Here is a 17,960-nt window from a genome sequence, read left to right as displayed (position 1 = left end):
CTGAGTCTGCACAGCGACACCGGCCTCCTTGGTGCTCGCCCTGTATACACACACACGCACACACACACACCTAGTTCCAAGCCTTTTCCGGCCTCCAAGCTTGTTATTCCCTTCTGGACCCATCTGTCCTTGGTTTCTCATCTCAAATGTCATCTGCTCAGAGAGGCCCACCTCGTCACCTCAACCAGAATGTCCTCTCCCCACCCCCCACATGGCCGCTGGTCACTCTCCAGCTATTGTCCCGTCTTCGTTGCAAGTAGTATCTGAAACGATGGGTTTTACTTATTCATTTCTTGCCTGTCCGCTGGGGCGAGATTTTACTCTCCCGGAGACCGCCAACAGGGCGGTCTTGCCTACCCTTGGCTCCCGCCCCCCCCAGCTCTGAGCACCCCATCCAGGCGCTTTGTAGGTGTCCCGCCGGGGGTCACTGTGTGTCCGCCAAGGCTGGCCAGAGCGGAGCAGGGAGGGCGGAGGGGGCAGGGCGGCCCTGCCCGCCTGGACAGCCCGGAGAAGGCGGGAAAACGAGGCGGGAAAAACCAGCAAACAAGCCCTGCGGGTGGTAGGGTGGGGAGCACTGGCCGGCCCTGACGCTAGGCAGTGGGGCTGGGGGCGATCAGGCTGGCCATCGGGGTGCAGACGGTCTCCCGGGGTGGTCCCCCACATTCTCCTGCAGGGTTTAGGTACTGATTCGGCCTTCCTTGCCCTCCTGGTCAATGCGTGCCCGGGAAGGGGGGCCGCGGGAAAGAACTTTAGAAGGTCAAGGAGTCTCTATTCTAGGGGTCCCTAGGGATCCCGGGGGGCACGCACAGTGGGGGGGGACCCAGGTCCCGCCACCCGGCCCCATTGCACGCTGGGCGCGCCCAGCAGAGCGCGCAGGCCTGGGCGGGGCCGTGGCCCGCTGGGCGGAGGTGGGGGGGTGGACAGAGGCGGGGGGCGCCCCCCACCCCCTTTCTTGCTTCCCGCCACTGTGGCAGCCAATCACCAGGCAGGCGCCCGCCCCCGGCGCGGCCTCCCGCGGCCCCGCAACTCCCAAACGCCGAGTTTTCGCGGGAAAAAAATCAGAGCAGCTGGCAGCGCGGCGGGCAGCGGTGGCCGTCCGGGCGCTCGGGGTCGCACGCACGTCCGCGCGGGGTCCGGGCCACGCACGCGGCTCCATCGCCATCCCCAGCCGGGCCAGGGGCGCAGGCAGGCAGTCAGGCAGGCGAGCGGATCGGGGCCGGCTGGAGAGGTGAGCGGCCGGGCGGCCCGGGGTGCCAGCCGGGGCCGGGGAGACCCAGTGCACGGGGCGCGGAGACTCTGCCCAACTCTCCGGAGCGGCCCGGGACGCGCGGCCAGCACGGGAGCACGCGCGCCCCTGCCCCGGGGCCGCCCTGCACGCGTCTCGGGCTCTGCCCTCCGCCCCGCCGGCCCTTGGGAGTCGCTCCCGGCGCCCCGGGGCTCGGGCCGGGCGAGCCGATCATCCCCGGGGCCGCGCGGGGGTCGCGCCGGCGGGGTGGGGGAGGGCCCGGCGCGCCGCGGGGGAGGATGTCAGGCTCCGCGCCTGCGCGCGGGGCGCCCCGCGATTCAATTGTCGCGCCCGAGCCCGATTTCGCGCGCCCTTCGTTCCCCGGGCGCGTCTGGACCAATGGGGAGCGAGCGGGGCGGGGCGGCCGGGCGCGGCGCAGCCAATGAGCGAGGCGGCTCAAGTGAAGGGGGGCGGGCCTTGGCGCGCGGGGCCCCTCGGCCGGTCCCGGCGGTGGGGGTGGGCGTGGGCTCGCTGGCGTGGCCCGCGCGGCCGGGCGGGAGCACGGGTGGGCCCCGGGGGGGGGGGGTGGGGGGTCGGGGGCAGCCGGGTCGGCCGCGGGGCCGAGGTGAGTGGCGCGGCGCGCGCGGGGCCGGCCGGGACGGGGCGGCCGGTTGCCATGGCCACCGCGGGGCCGGCCGCGTCGCGCACGCGCGCGCGGGGGGGACCCCCGGGGGTCCGGGGCTCGCGGGTCCCGGGTGGGGTCCCCCCGCGTCCGGTCCCAGTTGGTTGAGTTCCCCGGGACTTCTAAAGTTGCAGCCCGCGCCGGACTTTTGGGTTTCTCTTTGGCGTCAGTATTCATCCAGGAAGGGAATGAATGAATGAATGGATGAACGAACGAACGAATGAATGAGCGAACTCGGCCCTTCCCGGTGTGGCTGTGTCCTCCTGGCTCCTCTGGACATCGGTGTTTTTTTGAACTCTGTGAAAGGCGGGAAGGGGTTGGAGGGAGTGGTCCAAGATGCCTTTTGCCCCCTCCTCTTAATTTCTTCCTGCTCTTCCATCCTCCGCCGGTGCTCGTCCTTAATGCATTAACTCTTTAATTGCCCTGCCAGGCCCTGGGCCAGCTCTGGCGATCAATGGGGAGCAGGGGGCTGGGAGGGCGTTCCGAGAGTTTCCTGGTGTCCCCAGGCTGGACAAAAGCCAGAATGATGAGCGGAGAAGGGCACAGCCCGGTGGAGGCGGAACTGACCCAGGGGTTCCCCCTCTCTGCCCCCCCACCCGCGCCCCCCAGCACCAGCAGACACCATGTGGATCCAGGTCCGCACCATGGATGGGAAGGTGGCCCACACCGTGGACTCGCTGTCCAGGCTGACGAAGGTGGAGGAGCTGAGGAGGAAGATCCAGGAGCTGTTCCACGTGGAGCCTGGCTTGCAGAGGCTGTTCTTCCGAGGCAAGCAGGTAAGCCCGCCCAGCAGGCCGCCTGCCCGCCCGCCCGCCTGGCCGGCCAGCACCTTTGTTCTTGCCTCGTCCGGGCACCGCACATGCACTGGCCCCCCCCCTCGTCCGGTCCCGCTTCACGTCTCCACAGAAACCTCGAACGCTCGAGCCTGGAACAAAGGCTCGACTCGCACGTGGACACACCGGGCGGGCAGCTGGCACCCGAGTCGGCAGCGTCTGGGCTCTGTAACTCCCTTGTTCATTTTTGAAGCTCCCCTCCGAACAGTTTCTAGAAAAAGAAGTTGGAGGTGGCCGACAGAGGGCTGATGCATTTCGAGGAAGAGCCTAGAATGGTTACTCCAGCGCTAGCACAGAGGAGAGAGGGGGTTTTCCTTTGAAACACACGCCCGTGGCCCCACCGCCTGCACCTCGTTAGCGTTGACCCCACAGGCTCTGTTTTCTAGAAATTCCGATCAGCTTATTCGGAGTCCGGAGGCGGTGTTTGCTGAGCAGGGCTTTCCGCTCCTCTGGGCCTGCTGTCTGACGGGGCTGCGGGAACGGGGGCTTGCACCTTCTGGGGGGGTCGGCTGGCCCGGCTCCTTTCTTTGCTCTCTCTCCCTGGCCCCTCATTTAAGCCATTTAAAATGGCCACCCTTGCTTTATCGGCTGCCCACGTTTGGGATGCTTTCTCCAGTGGCCCCGGGGTGGCTGGGGGAGGGGGGGTGGGGAGGTTCCATTTTTGTCGGTGTCTTTGAGGGGGGGATGCTGCTGTGAGGCAGATTCCCAAGCCGGGCTAAGATGGTTCAACAGAAAGCGTCTGTCCTGGCCGTTGGGGCCATCCCGGAGTCCGTAGGGACTGGTGGAGGAGACAACTGGATTCAAAGTCTTCACTTGGGCTGTGTGCGCCCGACTTCGTTGTTGTCGCGTGTTGAACCGGGGACTGCCGCCATCTGGTGTCTAGATGGAAAAATAAACACCCCGCGCCCGCCCGACCAGGAGTTTCGGGGGCTGGGATGGGCTTGTGTGCTTACCCGGAAAGAGACGCGATGATCAGTTTCCCCTGGGGGCTCGTGGCGCCCTTGGAGGGCTGGAGCCCCTTCCTGTGACTTGAACGTCCTCAGAATCCAGTGACACCCCCCCCCCCCACCGGCCTGGGGAGGGGAAGCCAGCCTGCAAACTTGGCGATGTGGCCTTGCCTTGGCGGGCGCTGGAAGTGGCGCTCCCCCCACTGGGTGCCGTCTTTCTCCCGCCACCTCCAATGGTGGCTCGTTTTGGTGGCATCCAAACCGGTTTTCATTTGCCCCTCGGTCTGTTCGTTTAGCACAAGGCCCTTGCCCAGTTTCTGAAAACCTGCGTGTGCGTCTGCTGAACAGCGCATGGCCGAGTTCAAAGCGGGTCGGATCTAGTCCTCTCAAGTTCAAGGGAGCGAATATTTTTGAGTGCCAGGGACCTCGGGCACTGTGCGTTTTAATTTTCACCTTTCAAACATGCAGGAAAGTTGGAAGAACCGTGAACAGCTAAACACTTTCCCCTAGATTTTAGCAACGACCTTCCTCGTATTCGCTTTATCATGTAGCGTTCTTTTCCATCCTCGCCCCGTCCACGAGTCCGTCTTCTTTTGGAGGGTGCATTTCTAAGACACTTGCAGACGCTAGTTCATGTCGCCCGTAAACACGTCAGCCTGCCCGTCGTTCACCGGAGTTCCATATCTGTTTGTGGTTCTTGTAGGTAAAATTTGTATCTAGTGAGAGAAACACGTTGTAAGCAGACCATTGGGAGTTTTGACACTCGTCTACACCCGCGTAACCAACTCCTGTCTCCCTCCATTGGTAACGTAATATTTGGTCCGTGGAAAAGTCTTCGTAACGTCCGTCTCAGTTACAAAGCGTGATGGTGACAGGAGCCCCTGTGTGCGTTACATGCGTCCATCGAGGCTGCAGTGGTCAGGATGTCGGTGAGGAGACAATGTGGCTTTTATAGATCTCTGAAGGTCCCGTTTTCCTGTGTGACCTCTGTGGCTGTTGCTCATTGTCCTTCCCACTCGGCCGCTTGGTGAGGGAATGCAGAGTCGTTGCTGTCTTCCGGGTAAGGGAGCCAGGCCTCGGAGCGTGATGCAATTTCCTCAAGGTCGCACGGCTAGGAAGTGGCCCGGCCGCCAGGACGTGTGGACAGTGCCAGGAGGGTGTGGGGGACGACGGTGCCCCCACGGCAGCTGCCCCGAGCAAGTCACGGCTGCAGACAGACCGGGCTCCTGGCGGTAGAAAGCAGCACCATCTCCAGTGGGTGCAAGAGGACGGTAGTTTTTCACAGAATGTTCTAGAATGTTCATGATCCTTTTTTTTTTTTCCTTCCTTTTGAAAGAAGCAGGGCCTTGCAGTCCCAGGTCAGCAGTGAGGTTGGCTGAGCCGCTAAAGCAGAACACAGTCGAGTCTTTCTTCAGGATATGGGAGGGTTTCGTGGCCGGCTTGTTTAGGCTGAATAGGTTGGCGGTTATGTCGCTTGACTGGCGGAAATGCGGAGACGAATGGGGGCAGGGACTCCGGGCGGCGGGCCCAGCCTGGGCGAGAGCCACCGTCATCTGGCGCCTTTTTTTTTTTTTGGCTGCCCATGAAAATAACAATAGCTGTCATTCGTGGCGCCTTTGACGGGCCCAGGTACAATGCTTTGACATCATTTTCCCCCGTGGCCACCGGCTCTGGCCAGTGACTCTGCTCCCACGACAAACCTCGGGGCTAATTGTGGCCCCGCCACGCGTGGGCATGGTGCAAATCGAATTCGGGGAGGACACGGACACAGATGTGGAGGGCTGAGCCCTCGCCTGGGTGACGATAAAGGCGCAATAAATGATATAACTCAGAGTGTCCCCCACTGCTGACATGGGGGCCAGATCAGTCTCCCGGTGGGTAGTGGGGGGGCGCTGTCCTGGGCACTTCAGGGGGTCAAGCAGCCTCTCTGGTCCCCACCCTCTAGATGCCAGCGGACCCTCAGGTGTGACGACCACAGATGTCCCCAGACATGGCCCCTGGGAGGCACTGTCACCCCTAGTTGAGAACCACTAATTTCATAGATAATCTAGGAAAACAACTAAAGAGGCTGTGTTGGGGTCAGTCTGAAAGAGCAGTTGAAACAGCGGCCTGGGGGTGGCCTTGCGAGGGCCACTCATGTCACAGTGCCCCACCTAACGTCCCTGCCTTGAATGCCGGCCCGGTTTTCCCCGAGGGCAGGTCAGGCAGCAGGTACAACAGGTCCCCTCCCAGAGACCTGGCCTTTGGGTTGCGTGAGGGAGGGTCCCCTCCCCGGGGACAGCTCCCAGCTGGACGCCACGCCCTCCCAGCCAGGGCTCAGCAAACCTTTCTGTAAAGGGCCCGAGAGTAGATACTGGTCTCCGTGGGGACACTCCGCTCTGCCACCGGGGCGGGCCAGCCCCCATAGACAGCACGCAGGTGAACGGGCCTGTTCCAACAGGGTCCCAATAGAGCTTTATTTACCAAATGGCCACAGGCTGTCGTGTGTCACTTAGACCCCGCGCTGTGGTCCAGCCTCCCCGGGTGAGTGCTGCCAGGTTTCCTGTTAGGAACAGCACGGCCCCGGAATGTTCTAGAACACGTCCCCCGGGGCGCTGGGTTGCAAGAGTTTTTCAAGGGCAAGGGCGCTGGAACTGTTGGGTCTCGGGGCCCCTTTCCACCCTCCAAAGCAATGGGGGGCCCCAGGGAGCTCTTGTGGCCGCGGACCGTGTTGTTTCTATCGTAGTGGTCCAGCCTGAGGGCACGTGTGCAGACCCCTTGAGGTGTCGGGAGCCTGTGTCCCCCCATGTCACATAGGCAGGCTCCTCTGTGCCCCCGTGAGCCCACAGGAGTGATGACGGCCGGTGGCATCGTGGTGTCATCACGACAAAAGTCTGGGCCTCGCAGACCCCCAAAATGCCACCCCAGGGTGTCTTCTCCGCCGTGCCCAGCAAGGTCAGAGGGCAGAGTGCACTTGTCACCAGCGATTTGCCCTCTGTGTCCCTGACAGGCTGGGATGTGCGAGGGGGTCATGCTCTCCACTCTGCCTGCTCCTCCCTGAGGGGAGGTTGTACCCCCTGTGCCACGTCTCGGGTCCCGCTCCCTGCGTTTTCCCCTTGCCTGTCCCTGTCTGTCTGTCTGGCCGGCCCACGCCTCCGGTTGCTACAGAGGCTGGAGGCCAAGGAAGGCGGGGGGCCGGGCTGCAGCCCAGGAAGAGATGGCGTGGTTTTCTCTTCCTTCCCCCCGTGCGCCCAGCCCATCAGGCCCTCCTGGTGCCTGCTTCCCCCTCCGGCCGTGGGTCCCTCATGTTCAGAGCTCATACTGAACATGGGGTCGTGGGACCCCATGTCCCCGGTTTGCGTCCCCTCCACCTCTCGCTGAAATTGCTGCTTGGAACTGCCCCGGGAACCTCCCCTTGCAAACCCAGTGGCATCGGTTTCCTGCCTCTGGGCAGCGCGGGGCCTCGTGACAAGTCCCCCCGAGATGTCACAGGGGCAGAAAGCGGACAGAGTCGGGGGGAGGGGGCGTGTGGGCTTGTTATCCGAGTTCCCAAAAGGACCCCGCGTGCTTGGTCCTCACATCCCTGACGTGTCGGTTCAGCTTTTAGCCGATGCGCGCGGGGCGGAATTCCAGATGTGCGGAAAGCTTGCTCGATTGAAAGAGAGAGACACACACGGGACGTCAGTGTCGCGGCCGCTTTGCCTCTGGGCCTGAGTCTGCTGGACCGGGTTGTCCGCCCCAAACTGCGCATGTGTATTTTACTACAGGCGATTTAAGGGATTTTCAACAGAAATTTGGGGTCATAGAGGATTGTCACTTTGGGTTTATAAGCGCAGCTCACGTCATTCAGTTTTTATGGCTTTTATTAGCGCTGTTAGCCTCCTTTGGAATTTTAGGATCTTGATAAGGAACTCGACCTTAGAATGTTCCATCACTGCGCACGGGACGCCTTGGCGTGGAGCAGCCCCGGGCCCAGCCGCTCTCCCCCGTGGTTCCCGAATGTTCGGGCAAGCAGAGTGGGGGAGAGGCCCCTCCCCTCCCCGACACCCTCTCGTCATAGCAGACAGTTATGCAAGCTTCAACTGCGGGGCCCTTCTGGAAAGTTCCAGAAGCGGCCTCAGGAAGCCGCCAGACCAGCTTGGGAATTCCATCCCGGAGGCGGGGCCCCGGGCCAGCCCAGCCTCGCCTTTCTGGCCTCTGCAAACCTGCCTGCCCCGTGGGGGCCTCCTCGGCACCCTTGTCCCCGGAGGCACGGAGCCTGGGCCTGTGAGCATCCGGGCAGGTCCAGTGAGGGGCTTCGTGGGGGGAGCATTGTGGCTGGAAAACCCACGAGAGGAGCATGAGGAGCTGCAGCCGGGCTCCCCACCTCTGTTCCATCAGGCCCCGCCAGAAGCAGCATGAGAATTCCTCCTGGCACCAGCGTCCGGGCCACATCGGCCACAGCCCTCCGCCTCGGCCTGACCCGCCCCCCTCCCCCCAGCTCCGGTCAGGGGCGTTCTGTCTGCTCCTCAGCTCTGCCGCGTCTCTCCAGAATCTTCCCACCGGCCTCGGACCCGCGTGTCCCTCCCGGCCCAGCTCCCTGCCTCTGCCCGTCTGTGGTCCAGGGGCCTCGCTGCATCTCCCATCCTCTGACATCGTCCTCGTTCCCCTCGACGTGTGGGAGACATGTCTGCTCCGCTGTGTTTGGCTGTCACGCACAGCTGTGTGGCGTTCCTCTGTGTGAATAAGCCACCGTTTTGCTTGCAAATACACACCGGTGTGCACATCCCTCAGGCGTGCTCGGGGGACGGTCTGTCTGCTCAGTGGTTCCCTCGGGGGCGATGCTGCCCCACTGGGGACACTTGGCGATATCCGGGGATGTTTGTGGTTGTCACGACTCGGGGTGCTCCTGGCATCCATTGGATAGAGGCCAGGGATGCTGCCCAGGACGCCCCCACCCCGAGAGTGACCCGGTCCCTGATGTCCCAGGGCTGAGGGGCGTCTGCCTGACCTCAGAGGCACCGGGCCCGGGGTGCCAGCGTCTCGTTCATCTTTTCTGAGGCCATTTGGCTTGCCCTCCGCTGCCCTGCTGTCACGGTTACACTGGGGACACTTGTTTCTCTGTGTATTTAGGTTAATAAACTTTATCTTTTAATGCAGTTTTAGGTTCATAGCCAAATTAAGAGGAAGGTACAGATTTCCCACATACCCTCCACCCCACACGCACAGCCTCCCCCACTGTCTACCCCCCCCACCAGAGGCTGCTTTGATGACCGTCGATGAACCTGTGTGGACATGTCATCATCACCCAGAGCCCGGAGCTGACAGTAGGGGTCACTGTTGGTGTGGTACCTTCTGTGGGTTTGGACAGATGTGGAATGATGGTGTTCACCGTCACAGTGTCACAGGCTAGTTTCAGTGCCCTGAACATGCCCTGTGCCCCCTCCGCCCGTTCGTCCGTCCTCTCTCCCCCTCCTGGCAGCCACTGATCTTTTTAGCATTTGCATAGTTTTGTCTTTGCCAGAACGTCCTAGAGTTGGAATCGTATATATGTAGCCTTTTCCGATGGACTCTTTCCTTTAAAAAAAAAAAACTTTTATTGAGATACAATTCTCTTACATACAATTTACCCATTTAAAATATGCTTTCTGTATGTTCATGGAGCTCTGCGGCCATCACCACAGTCCATTTTAGGACATTTTCGTCACCTCCAAAGAAACCCCATCCCTATCAGCATCACCTCCACTCCCTCCCCAGCCCCTGGCCCCCACGAGCCCGCTCTCTGTCTGTGGATCGGCCTGTTCTGGACGTTTCCCGTCCATGGGGTCACACACCGTGTGTCCTTCTGTGTCTGCTTCTCTCCCTGAGCGTCGTGTGTGCTGGTCCGTCCACGTGCGGCTGTGTCGGGGCCTCGCTCCTCTTCAGGCTGCGTCATATTCCAGTGTGTGGAGGACCACCGTGCATGGATCCGTTCATCCCTTGATGGACACAGGGGTTGTTCCCACCCTTAGGCTGCTGTGAACGTGGTGCACAGGTTGACTTGTCTCTTCCTTCCCATCCCTGTCACCTCTCTGGTGTCGTGCCTGTCCTGTGTTGACGCCGTGTCTCACCCGCCCCGGCCTCCCTCTGGTTCCTGGGCACATCGTACCTTTGCTGGGTGGACAGGTGGCGTGGGCCCTGGTCGTCCTGGGTTGGGTTCCGAGGGGCCCGGAAGCCCCCGCAGCTGTGAGTGTTGCCGTGTTCACATGCGCTTTTCTCGGAGAGAGGGGTCATCAGATCGTGGGTTTGTGATGGATAAAAAATTACGATGGCTGTGAAGGACTCTGGATTCTGGAACCTGCTTTCCCTGGCCCCCAGGGGCTGTTTGCATATTCATAGCCATCAGCCCTTTGAGCCACTGATTTTTGTGAAAATGAGGCAGGAGCGAATGCTGACCTTTTGTGTATCTGTGGTCCCTCTCTCTTCTCCCTTTTCTTCAGGGCGCTGCTTCTGAACCAGGTCGTTCTGCCCCCAGGGGACACTGGCCTATGCCTGGGGACATCTGTGGTTGTCCTGGGGCTGCTCAACCCCCCACAGTGCCCAGGACGGCCCCCCACAGAGAGGGACCCGGAGCGTCAGGGCGGAGACCCGCCTTAGGGGCCTCTGGGTAGAACAGAATGGGCCTGAGGGTCCTGCTCGGGTGCTGATGGCCCGGGGCGCAGTTTTTAATCAAAGGTGAGCCCTCGGCCTTTTGTTCTCAGGGCTCCGGCTCCTTTGCATGCACCCACCCACCGGGTCAGGCCCAGGGTGCAGATGGAGGAAGCCGCGCCAGCCACAGGCTCCCATGTCAGCGAATGACAGTGGGTGGACTCGGGAGAGAGGAGTCGACAGAGGGTGGCGTGATGACCAGAGAGGCTGCTGAGGACACGAGAGTTGAGCTAAAGCCTTACAGAGGGAGCTGATGACCGTGGGGTGCTGTCTCCTTGGGGTCACGCAGGCCCTGGGGACATCAGCCGGGTCACTCTCTGGGGGGCGCCGTCCTGGGCGCTGTGGGGGGCTGAGCAGCATCCCTGGCCCCACCCACCTGATACCAGGAGCTCCCCCAGTGTGACAGCCACAGATGTCCCCAGACGTCACCCAGTGTCCCCCAGGGGCAGGACCGCCCTCAATTGCGGACCAGCGATAAAGGCAACGCGTGTCTATTGTACCAAAGTGATGAAACACACAAAGTATTGAGAAAACCCCCCAGATCCCTGGTGCGTGTCCACAGCATGGCCGGGGTTGAGCTGTGTGCTCACTGTATGACACCAGGCGTCCTCGTTTGAGAGGCTTTGGGGACAGTGTGCACCCCCAGGAATGGATACGCTGTATGGTCCCACCGTCCGTCCTGGACCGTGCCCTCTGCTCACGGTGTGTCCCCGCCACCGGCCTCCCGCGGGCGGGTGATGTCCCTGTCCGTGTGTCTGCAGATGGAGGACGGCCACACTCTCTTCGATTACGACGTCCGCCTCAATGACACCATCCAGCTGCTCGTCCGGCAGAGCCTGGTGCTCCCGGCCAGCGGTGGCAGCAAGGAGAGGGACTCTGAGCTGTCCGACACGGACTCCGGCTGCGGCCTGGGCCAGAGCGAGTCTGACAAGTCATCCAACAGCGGCGAGGTGGCCAGCGAGGCGGACGGGAAGGCGGGCCTGGCGGACGACGACACGTGGGACGAGACGGAGCTGGGCCTGTACAAGGTGAGGCCCCGCGGGAGGCTCGGGACGGGCATGCTTCCCGGGGGCACCCCCCACGCCCCTCCATCCCTGTGGCCGGGCGTCCCTGGTCCCGCTGTGACAATCTCCTGCGGGTTCCTTGGCTGGAGCACGTGGTCCTGGGTCCATGATTCCTTCCTGATCCTAAGTCAGATCCGTGTCCTGGTTGCTGCTCTCTGCTGTGGCCTCTGCTGGGTCTGTAAAATTTCCAAATTGGCTGCCACCTTTAAGATCATGAAATTTCACAGAAAGATCTAGGTTCCCAGCTTCTCTTGAGAAATGATAGCCCCCAGGGGACACTCGGCAATATCTGGGGACATTTGTGGTCATCACGACTAGGGATGCTCCTGGCATCGAGTGGGGAGGGGGACCAGGGATGCTGCTCAACCCCCCACAGTGCCCACGACGGCCCCCCAGAGAGTGACCCGACCCCAGTGGCTGCAGTGCCCCGGCCAAGAAGGCCCGGTGCAGGCACGTGGCTTTGCATCGCAGCCCTGAAGCCCCCGGTGCCCAGAAACCAAAACGGGCTCCTGTCGGCTCTGCTGGCCACGTGTTCCTGCCCCGGGGCGGGTGAGAGAGCTCCTTTTCCCCTCAGGTCAACGAGTACGTCGACGCTCGGGACACCAACATGGGAGCCTGGTTCGAGGCGCAGGTCGTCAGGGTGACGAGGAAGGTGCCATCCCAGGACGAGCCCTGCAGCTCCAGCTCGACGCTGGAAGAAGATGTCATTTATCACGTGAAATATGACGAGTGAGTCCTGGCGGGCGGGAGGGCAGGCGGGCCTGGGGCGTCAGCTCCACGTATCGGGGACCTGGAGTTCAGGACTGCTGTGGGGACGATGAGCAGGATTCGGGGGCCTCCACCCTCAGGCTCCCGACCACACACGAAGCCACCCCGGAGGCCCAGTTCTCGTATTGTATTTTTCTCCTATTACGTATCACCATATGGAACCATGTTATGTGTCTGTATCTCCCCTCTACTGGAACTCACAAGCATCTATTGAGCGCTTACTGCATGCCAGGCCTGTGCTGGACACAGGAAGGGCCTGTCTGTGAAAGCGGGGTGTCTCAGCATCCCCCAGGCGGGGGGCTCCAACATGAGCCATTTATTCTCTCCGGTTCGGGAGGCTGGAATCCAAGATCGAGGTGCCGGCAGGGTTGATGCCCGATGAGGGCTCTCTGCCTGGCTTCTAGACGCCCGTCTTCTCACCGAGGCCTCGAATGCCTTTCCGCTGTGTGTGCACTGGAAGAGAGAGCGCTGTCGTGTGGCTTCCTCTTCTCGTGAGGACACCAGTCCCCTCAGATCAGGGCCGTAGCGTTATGACCTCATTGACCTTAACTGCCTTCCTAGAGGCCCTGTCTCCAAGTACAGTCACAACAGGGCTCAGGGCTCCAGCATATGAATTTGGAGGGGATACTATTCGGTCCATACCGCCTGTGCCAGCTTCTGGCCCGCCCTGCAGCTTAGCTTTGTACAACTTCCTGGAGTCACTGGATGAGTGCATCGCAGGAGCTGTAAGATTCCCATCGAAATCCGGCCCCCGGCCTGTGTTTGTCAATAAAGCTTTATCAAAACACGTCCACATGCTTTCGTTGACACATCGGCTGTGACTGCTTTCCTGGTGACAGCAGCAGAGCGGGGCGTTTGCGACAGAGCCCTTCCAGCTCACAAAGCTGAAAATACTTAACCATCAGGCTTTTTATGGGAAAAATTTGGCAGCCCTTGTTTTTGGGGTTTATTGGTGAAAATAATGAGCCCCAGGCGAGACTGCTGGTCATGATAGATTTGGGGTTGTCCCCCTCACAGTCGAGGTTTAGCTTCATTGCTGGTGGAATATGTTTCTTTTAGGCCAATTATTTGATGCCTTTTTTGAGGCTGTTGGAATATTGTGCATATTCAGAATAATGACTTCCTGCTGCAGCCTAATATCCACTTTATTGTATTTACATAAATGGAATAACATACATCAGTCTACAAAAATCATCTTCAATACATGCCTGTGGGAAAAGGTTTTTCCCCCCCAAATTTCCTCCTGGATCGGTGTCCTAGGGGAACCATGACAGGGAACCACAGGCTGGCTGCTTATCGTCGCAGTCTGTTAGAGTCCACGATCGACTGCGGCCGGGGCCGTGGTCCTTCTCCGGGGCGTCCTCTGCCTCCTCCAGCTTCTGGCGGTGGCTGGCAGTCCTTGGCTTATGGCCTCTTCCCTCCAGTGTCTGTGTCCGTCTTCAAGTGTCCTTCTCCTCTGTGTGTGTGTGTGTGTCTGTGTGTCTGTCTGTCTCATTCCGTCTTCTTACGAGAGCCCCTGTCACTGGATCTGGGCCCACCCTACTCCAATGTCACCTCATCTTAACTTGGTCACCCCTGCGAAGACCCTACTTCCAAATAAGATGCCCTTCACAGGTATGGGGGCTTAGGACTCCAGGATATCTTTTTGGGGGGCATACCTCGACCCATGGCTCCTCTGTATTGGAATGTGTCTTCCATGCCTGTGTATTTCTTTTCTTTTTTGAGGAAGATTAGCCCTGAGCTAATATCTGCTGCCAATCTTCCTCCTTTTTTTTTTTTTTTTGCTGAGGAAGACTGGCCCTGAGCGAGCATCCATGCCCATCTTCCTCTACTTTATATGTGGGACGCCTACCACAGCATGGCGTGCCAAGCGGTGCTGTGTCCGCACCTGGGATCCGAACTGGGGAACCCCAGGCCGCTGAAGTGGAATGTGTTCACCCAAGCACTGCGCCACCGGGCCAGCCCCAATGCCTGTGTATTTTTGAAGCCAGCAAATGAGATGATCGGGGAGGGGGCTTTCCGTGCTGCTGTGATGAGAATAAGTGTCGTGTGCGTCCTTTCCCTCCTCGGCTTCTGTCTCCTGTGGAGGGAGTGACGCCGGATGTTGCCCCGGGATCTGAGCGTGTGCTTTTCCTCCCAGCTACCCGGAGAACGGAGTGGTCCAGATGAGCTCCCGGGACGTCCGGGCTCGAGCCCGAACCGTCCTCAAGTGGCAGGAGCTGGAGGTGGGCCAGGTGGTCATGCTCAACTACAATCCCGACAACCCCAAGGAGCGTGGCTTCTGGTACGACGCCGAGATCGTGCGGAAGCGCGAGACCCGGACGGTGCGAGAGCTGTATGCCAACGTCAGGCTCGGGTGAGTGACGCGGCCGGCCTCCGCCTGGCCTCCCTGCTTCCCCTCGGGACTCCAGCCCTCCTTCCTGGTCGCCGCTGGTGATCTTTCTGACTGACCACCTCATGGCCCTGCGCAGGGGGCCGTCTCTGAGCCCCCAACGGGCCGAGATTTCAAGCTTCCTTTTTGTCCTTTTATTTGTTTTTCTAGTTTGGCAAATAGGTAATACACTCAAATGTGTCAAAATCCAGAAAGTAGCAAAGGCCACAGGGTGGATATTCTCCCGCCACTCTGTCCCCTGGTCACCCCTTCTCCTCTCTGGAGACATCACTGTTTCTGTCACCTTCCAGGGACCGTCTGTGCATCCACAAGCGTAAACATGTACATACATAAACCCGCACACAGAGGGGTCCGCTGTTCATCGGGGCTCAGCACACTGCAGTTCACAGGTCACCGTTGGCCCTCCGCCCGTTTTGGCAGATAAAGTTTTATTGGCACACGGCCTCGCCCATCCGGGTGTCGATTATCCGAGGCTGCTGTGGTGGTGCAAGGGCGGAGCTGAGTAGTTGGGAAGGGGCCGTGGGGCCTGCAAGGCCGAGAAGATGCATTGTCTGGCCCTTTGTAGAAAATGTTTGCCAAGCCCTGTTCGCCCTTGCTTTTATGTGTGTGTCTGTGCATTTAAATAGAAATAACAGAAAACTTACCAGCTTAACCAGTTTTCAGTGCCCAGCTCAGCGGCATGAAGCACATTCACATGGTTGTGCCACCAGCCCCTCCATCCGTCTCCAGAACTTTCCATCTTCCCAAACTGAAGCTCTGTCCCCATGAAACACTGACTCCCACCCCTCCCCCAGCCCCTGGCCCCCCATCCACTTTCTGTCTCTGTGGATGTGGCTCCTCTGGGGACCTCCTGCGAGTGGACCACACAGTGTGTGTCCCTCTGTGTCTGGCTCATGTCACTGAGCATCACGTCCTCCAGGTCCCTCCACATGGGAGCAGGTGTCGGGATTTCCTTCCTTTTCATGGCTGCGTAATATTCTCTTGTATGTATCACATATATACATGGACATCTGGGCAGGAGTGTCCTAAGCACAGGCCCAGCAAGCACAAAGGTCCTGGGGTGGAGCCCTTCCTGGTGCATTTGTGGCCTAGCAAGGAGGTTGTTGGACTGGAGTGGAGGGAGAGAGGAATTGAGACTGGACGCCTCCATGTATCTGGGCTTTGAGGGCATGGTTGGGAGTGGTCCAGAACCAATGTTTATTCTGTGTTGCTGGCAACCATTGGAGCATTTGAGCACAGGCGTCTCACGCTTTGACCAATCAGGAAAATTGAAAACAGGAAAATAGAGTTTTCTCCCTTCTCTTTTCTTTGGGTTGATTTTGCTTTTTCTGGTTTCCTGAGGTAACAACTTAGACGACGTGAGATATTTACTCTTTTGTAATGTAAGCGTTGAGTGCTATGAATTTCCCTCTCCTCACTGCCTTACCTGCTTCCCACGTATTTTGCTGTGTTCTATTTTTCTTTTTATTAACAGTTCTAGTTTTTAATTTCCTCTGAGACTTCGCCTTTGGCTCCTGGCTTATTTAGAAATGTTGTGTTTAATTCCCAAATGTGTAGAGATTTTTGCATTGTCTTTCTGTTATCGATTTCTAGTTTGACTTCCTTAGGGTCAAGGAACATACTCTATAGGATTTCATTCTCTCTCAATTTGTTGAGGTTTGTCTTTTTGACCCAGAATAGGGTCTGTCTTGGTGACTCTTCCATGGTCTCTTGAAAAAAAAAACTACATTTTGTTGTTGGGTAGAATGTCCTATTTGTATCAGTCAGATCCTGTCAGCTGATTGTGTTGTTCGCGTCTTCTAATTCCTGCTGATCCTTTGTTGGTTGCTGAGGGAACGTCGCAGGGCCCAGCTGGAACTGTGGGTTTGTCTGTTTCTCCCTTCAGCCTCGTAATCGTGAGGCTCTGTTGTTGGTGTGCCCTCACTTGCGATAGTTAAGTTTTCCTGGTTGAATCAATTATCCTTTTATTATTAGGTTATGGCCCTCCTTTTTTTTTTTTTTTTTTTTTTTGAGGAAGATTGGCCCTGAGCGATCATCTGCCAATCCTCCTCTTTTTGCTGAGGAAGGCTGACCCTGAGCTAACATTCGTGCCCATCTTCCTCTACTTTATATGTGGGGCACCTGCCACAGCATGGCTTGCCAAGCAGTGCCATGTCTGCACCCGGGATCCGAACCGGCGAACCCCGGGCCGCCGAGAAGCGGAACATGCGAACTTAACCGCTGTGCCACCGGGCCGGAGCCCCAATATATAGCTTTTAAATCTCTTTGGTCTTTAGGTTTCATGTATTTCCTTTTTCCTCCTTTTCCTCGGCACTTTGTTTGTCAAGGAAGCCTGGCCGTGTGGAAGGTGCGCAGTCTGGATTTTGCCGGCTGCGTCCTCGTGGTGTCGTTTCCTCTGTTCCTCTGTCCCTGGGTTTCCTGTGAACTGGCAGGCGGATCTGGACCCGGGCCATCTAGTTCCGTAGACACAGGCCACGTGTGTGTCGGGCGCTTGACGTGTGGCCAGCACACGCTGAGACGTGCCACATGTGCGAACACACGCTGGATTTCGCAGACTGAGTGCCAAAAATGGATGCAAAATAGCTTGTTAATAATTCCTTAATATTAATACATGCTGAAGTAATATTTTGTGTACACTGGGTCACATAAGTCGTACTTAACTGATTTCGTCTATTTTTAGTTTTTGAATGTCGTTGCTGGAAAATGTAGAATTACACACATGGTGTGCATTTGTGGCTCGCATTCACTTTCCACTGGACGTGGGCGATGTAGGTGTTGGATTGATCCCTGAGGGTCATTTTAACTTAGAGGAGCTTTTGTGCCTTTTTTTTTTTTTTTTTGGGGTGAGGAAGATTGGCCCTGAGCTAACATCTGTTGCAATCTTCCTCTTTTTTTTCCCTCCCCAAAGCCCCAGTATATAGTTGTATATGCTAGTTCTAGTTCATTCTGGTTCTTCTGTGAGGGATAGCACCACAGCGTGGCTTGATGAACAGTGGGTAGGTTGGCACCCAGGATCTGAACTGGTGAACTGTGGGCTGCCAAAGCAGAATGTGTGAACTTAGCCACTCGGCCACGGGCCCGGCCCCGGCTTCTGTGTTTTGCCGTAAGCCGATTGAATTTGCCTTCATGGTTTCTGCACGTGGGGCCTCGTTTCCTCAGTCTTCCTGCCCCCTTAGAACGTATTCTCTCCAACGCAGTGTGTGATGGAACCCTGGTTTCTGTGCTGTTTTCGTCTTGCTTCTGCTTTAGCCGGACTTGACCTGGCAAGGGGAGAGCTAAGCGAATGCACGAGGCCCCGAGATGCCTCTCCACTGGTGTAACTAAAACCCGAGGTGCTCTGGAAAGTGCTGGGTGGCACAGTTGCTCCCCGAGATGCTGGGTGGGCCTGGCGCGCTGGAATGTTC

The 17,960-nt window shown here is 58.7% G+C and overlaps 1 protein-coding gene across 2 annotated transcripts in view; it reads left to right on the top strand.

The window, feature by feature from the left end:
* The first annotated feature begins 813 nt into the window (after positions 1-813).
* Positions 814-17,960, top strand: part of UHRF1 (ubiquitin like with PHD and ring finger domains 1) — a 30,504-nt gene continuing 13,357 nt past the window's right edge. Inside the window, exons 1-5 of one of the 2 annotated variants that reach the window (XM_046637854.1) lie at positions 814-1,228; positions 2,517-2,683; positions 11,094-11,360; positions 11,971-12,125; positions 14,305-14,520. In XM_046637854.1, the coding sequence (XP_046493810.1) occupies positions 2,531-2,683; positions 11,094-11,360; positions 11,971-12,125; positions 14,305-14,520 (791 nt within the window). In that variant the 5' untranslated portion in view covers positions 814-1,228; positions 2,517-2,530. Of the gene's footprint in view, positions 1,229-1,842; positions 1,851-2,516; positions 2,684-11,093; positions 11,361-11,970; positions 12,126-14,304; positions 14,521-17,960 lie in introns of those variants that run through there. The other variant, XM_046637853.1, reaches the window with a different exon arrangement.

The sequence above is a fragment of the Equus quagga genome, chromosome 14, assembly GCF_021613505.1.
Source record: "Equus quagga isolate Etosha38 chromosome 14, UCLA_HA_Equagga_1.0, whole genome shotgun sequence".
Classification (NCBI taxonomy): Eukaryota; Metazoa; Chordata; class Mammalia; order Perissodactyla; family Equidae; genus Equus; species Equus quagga.
Note: the sequence above shows the minus strand (reverse complement) of the source record. Positions and strands in the feature narration are given on the sequence as shown.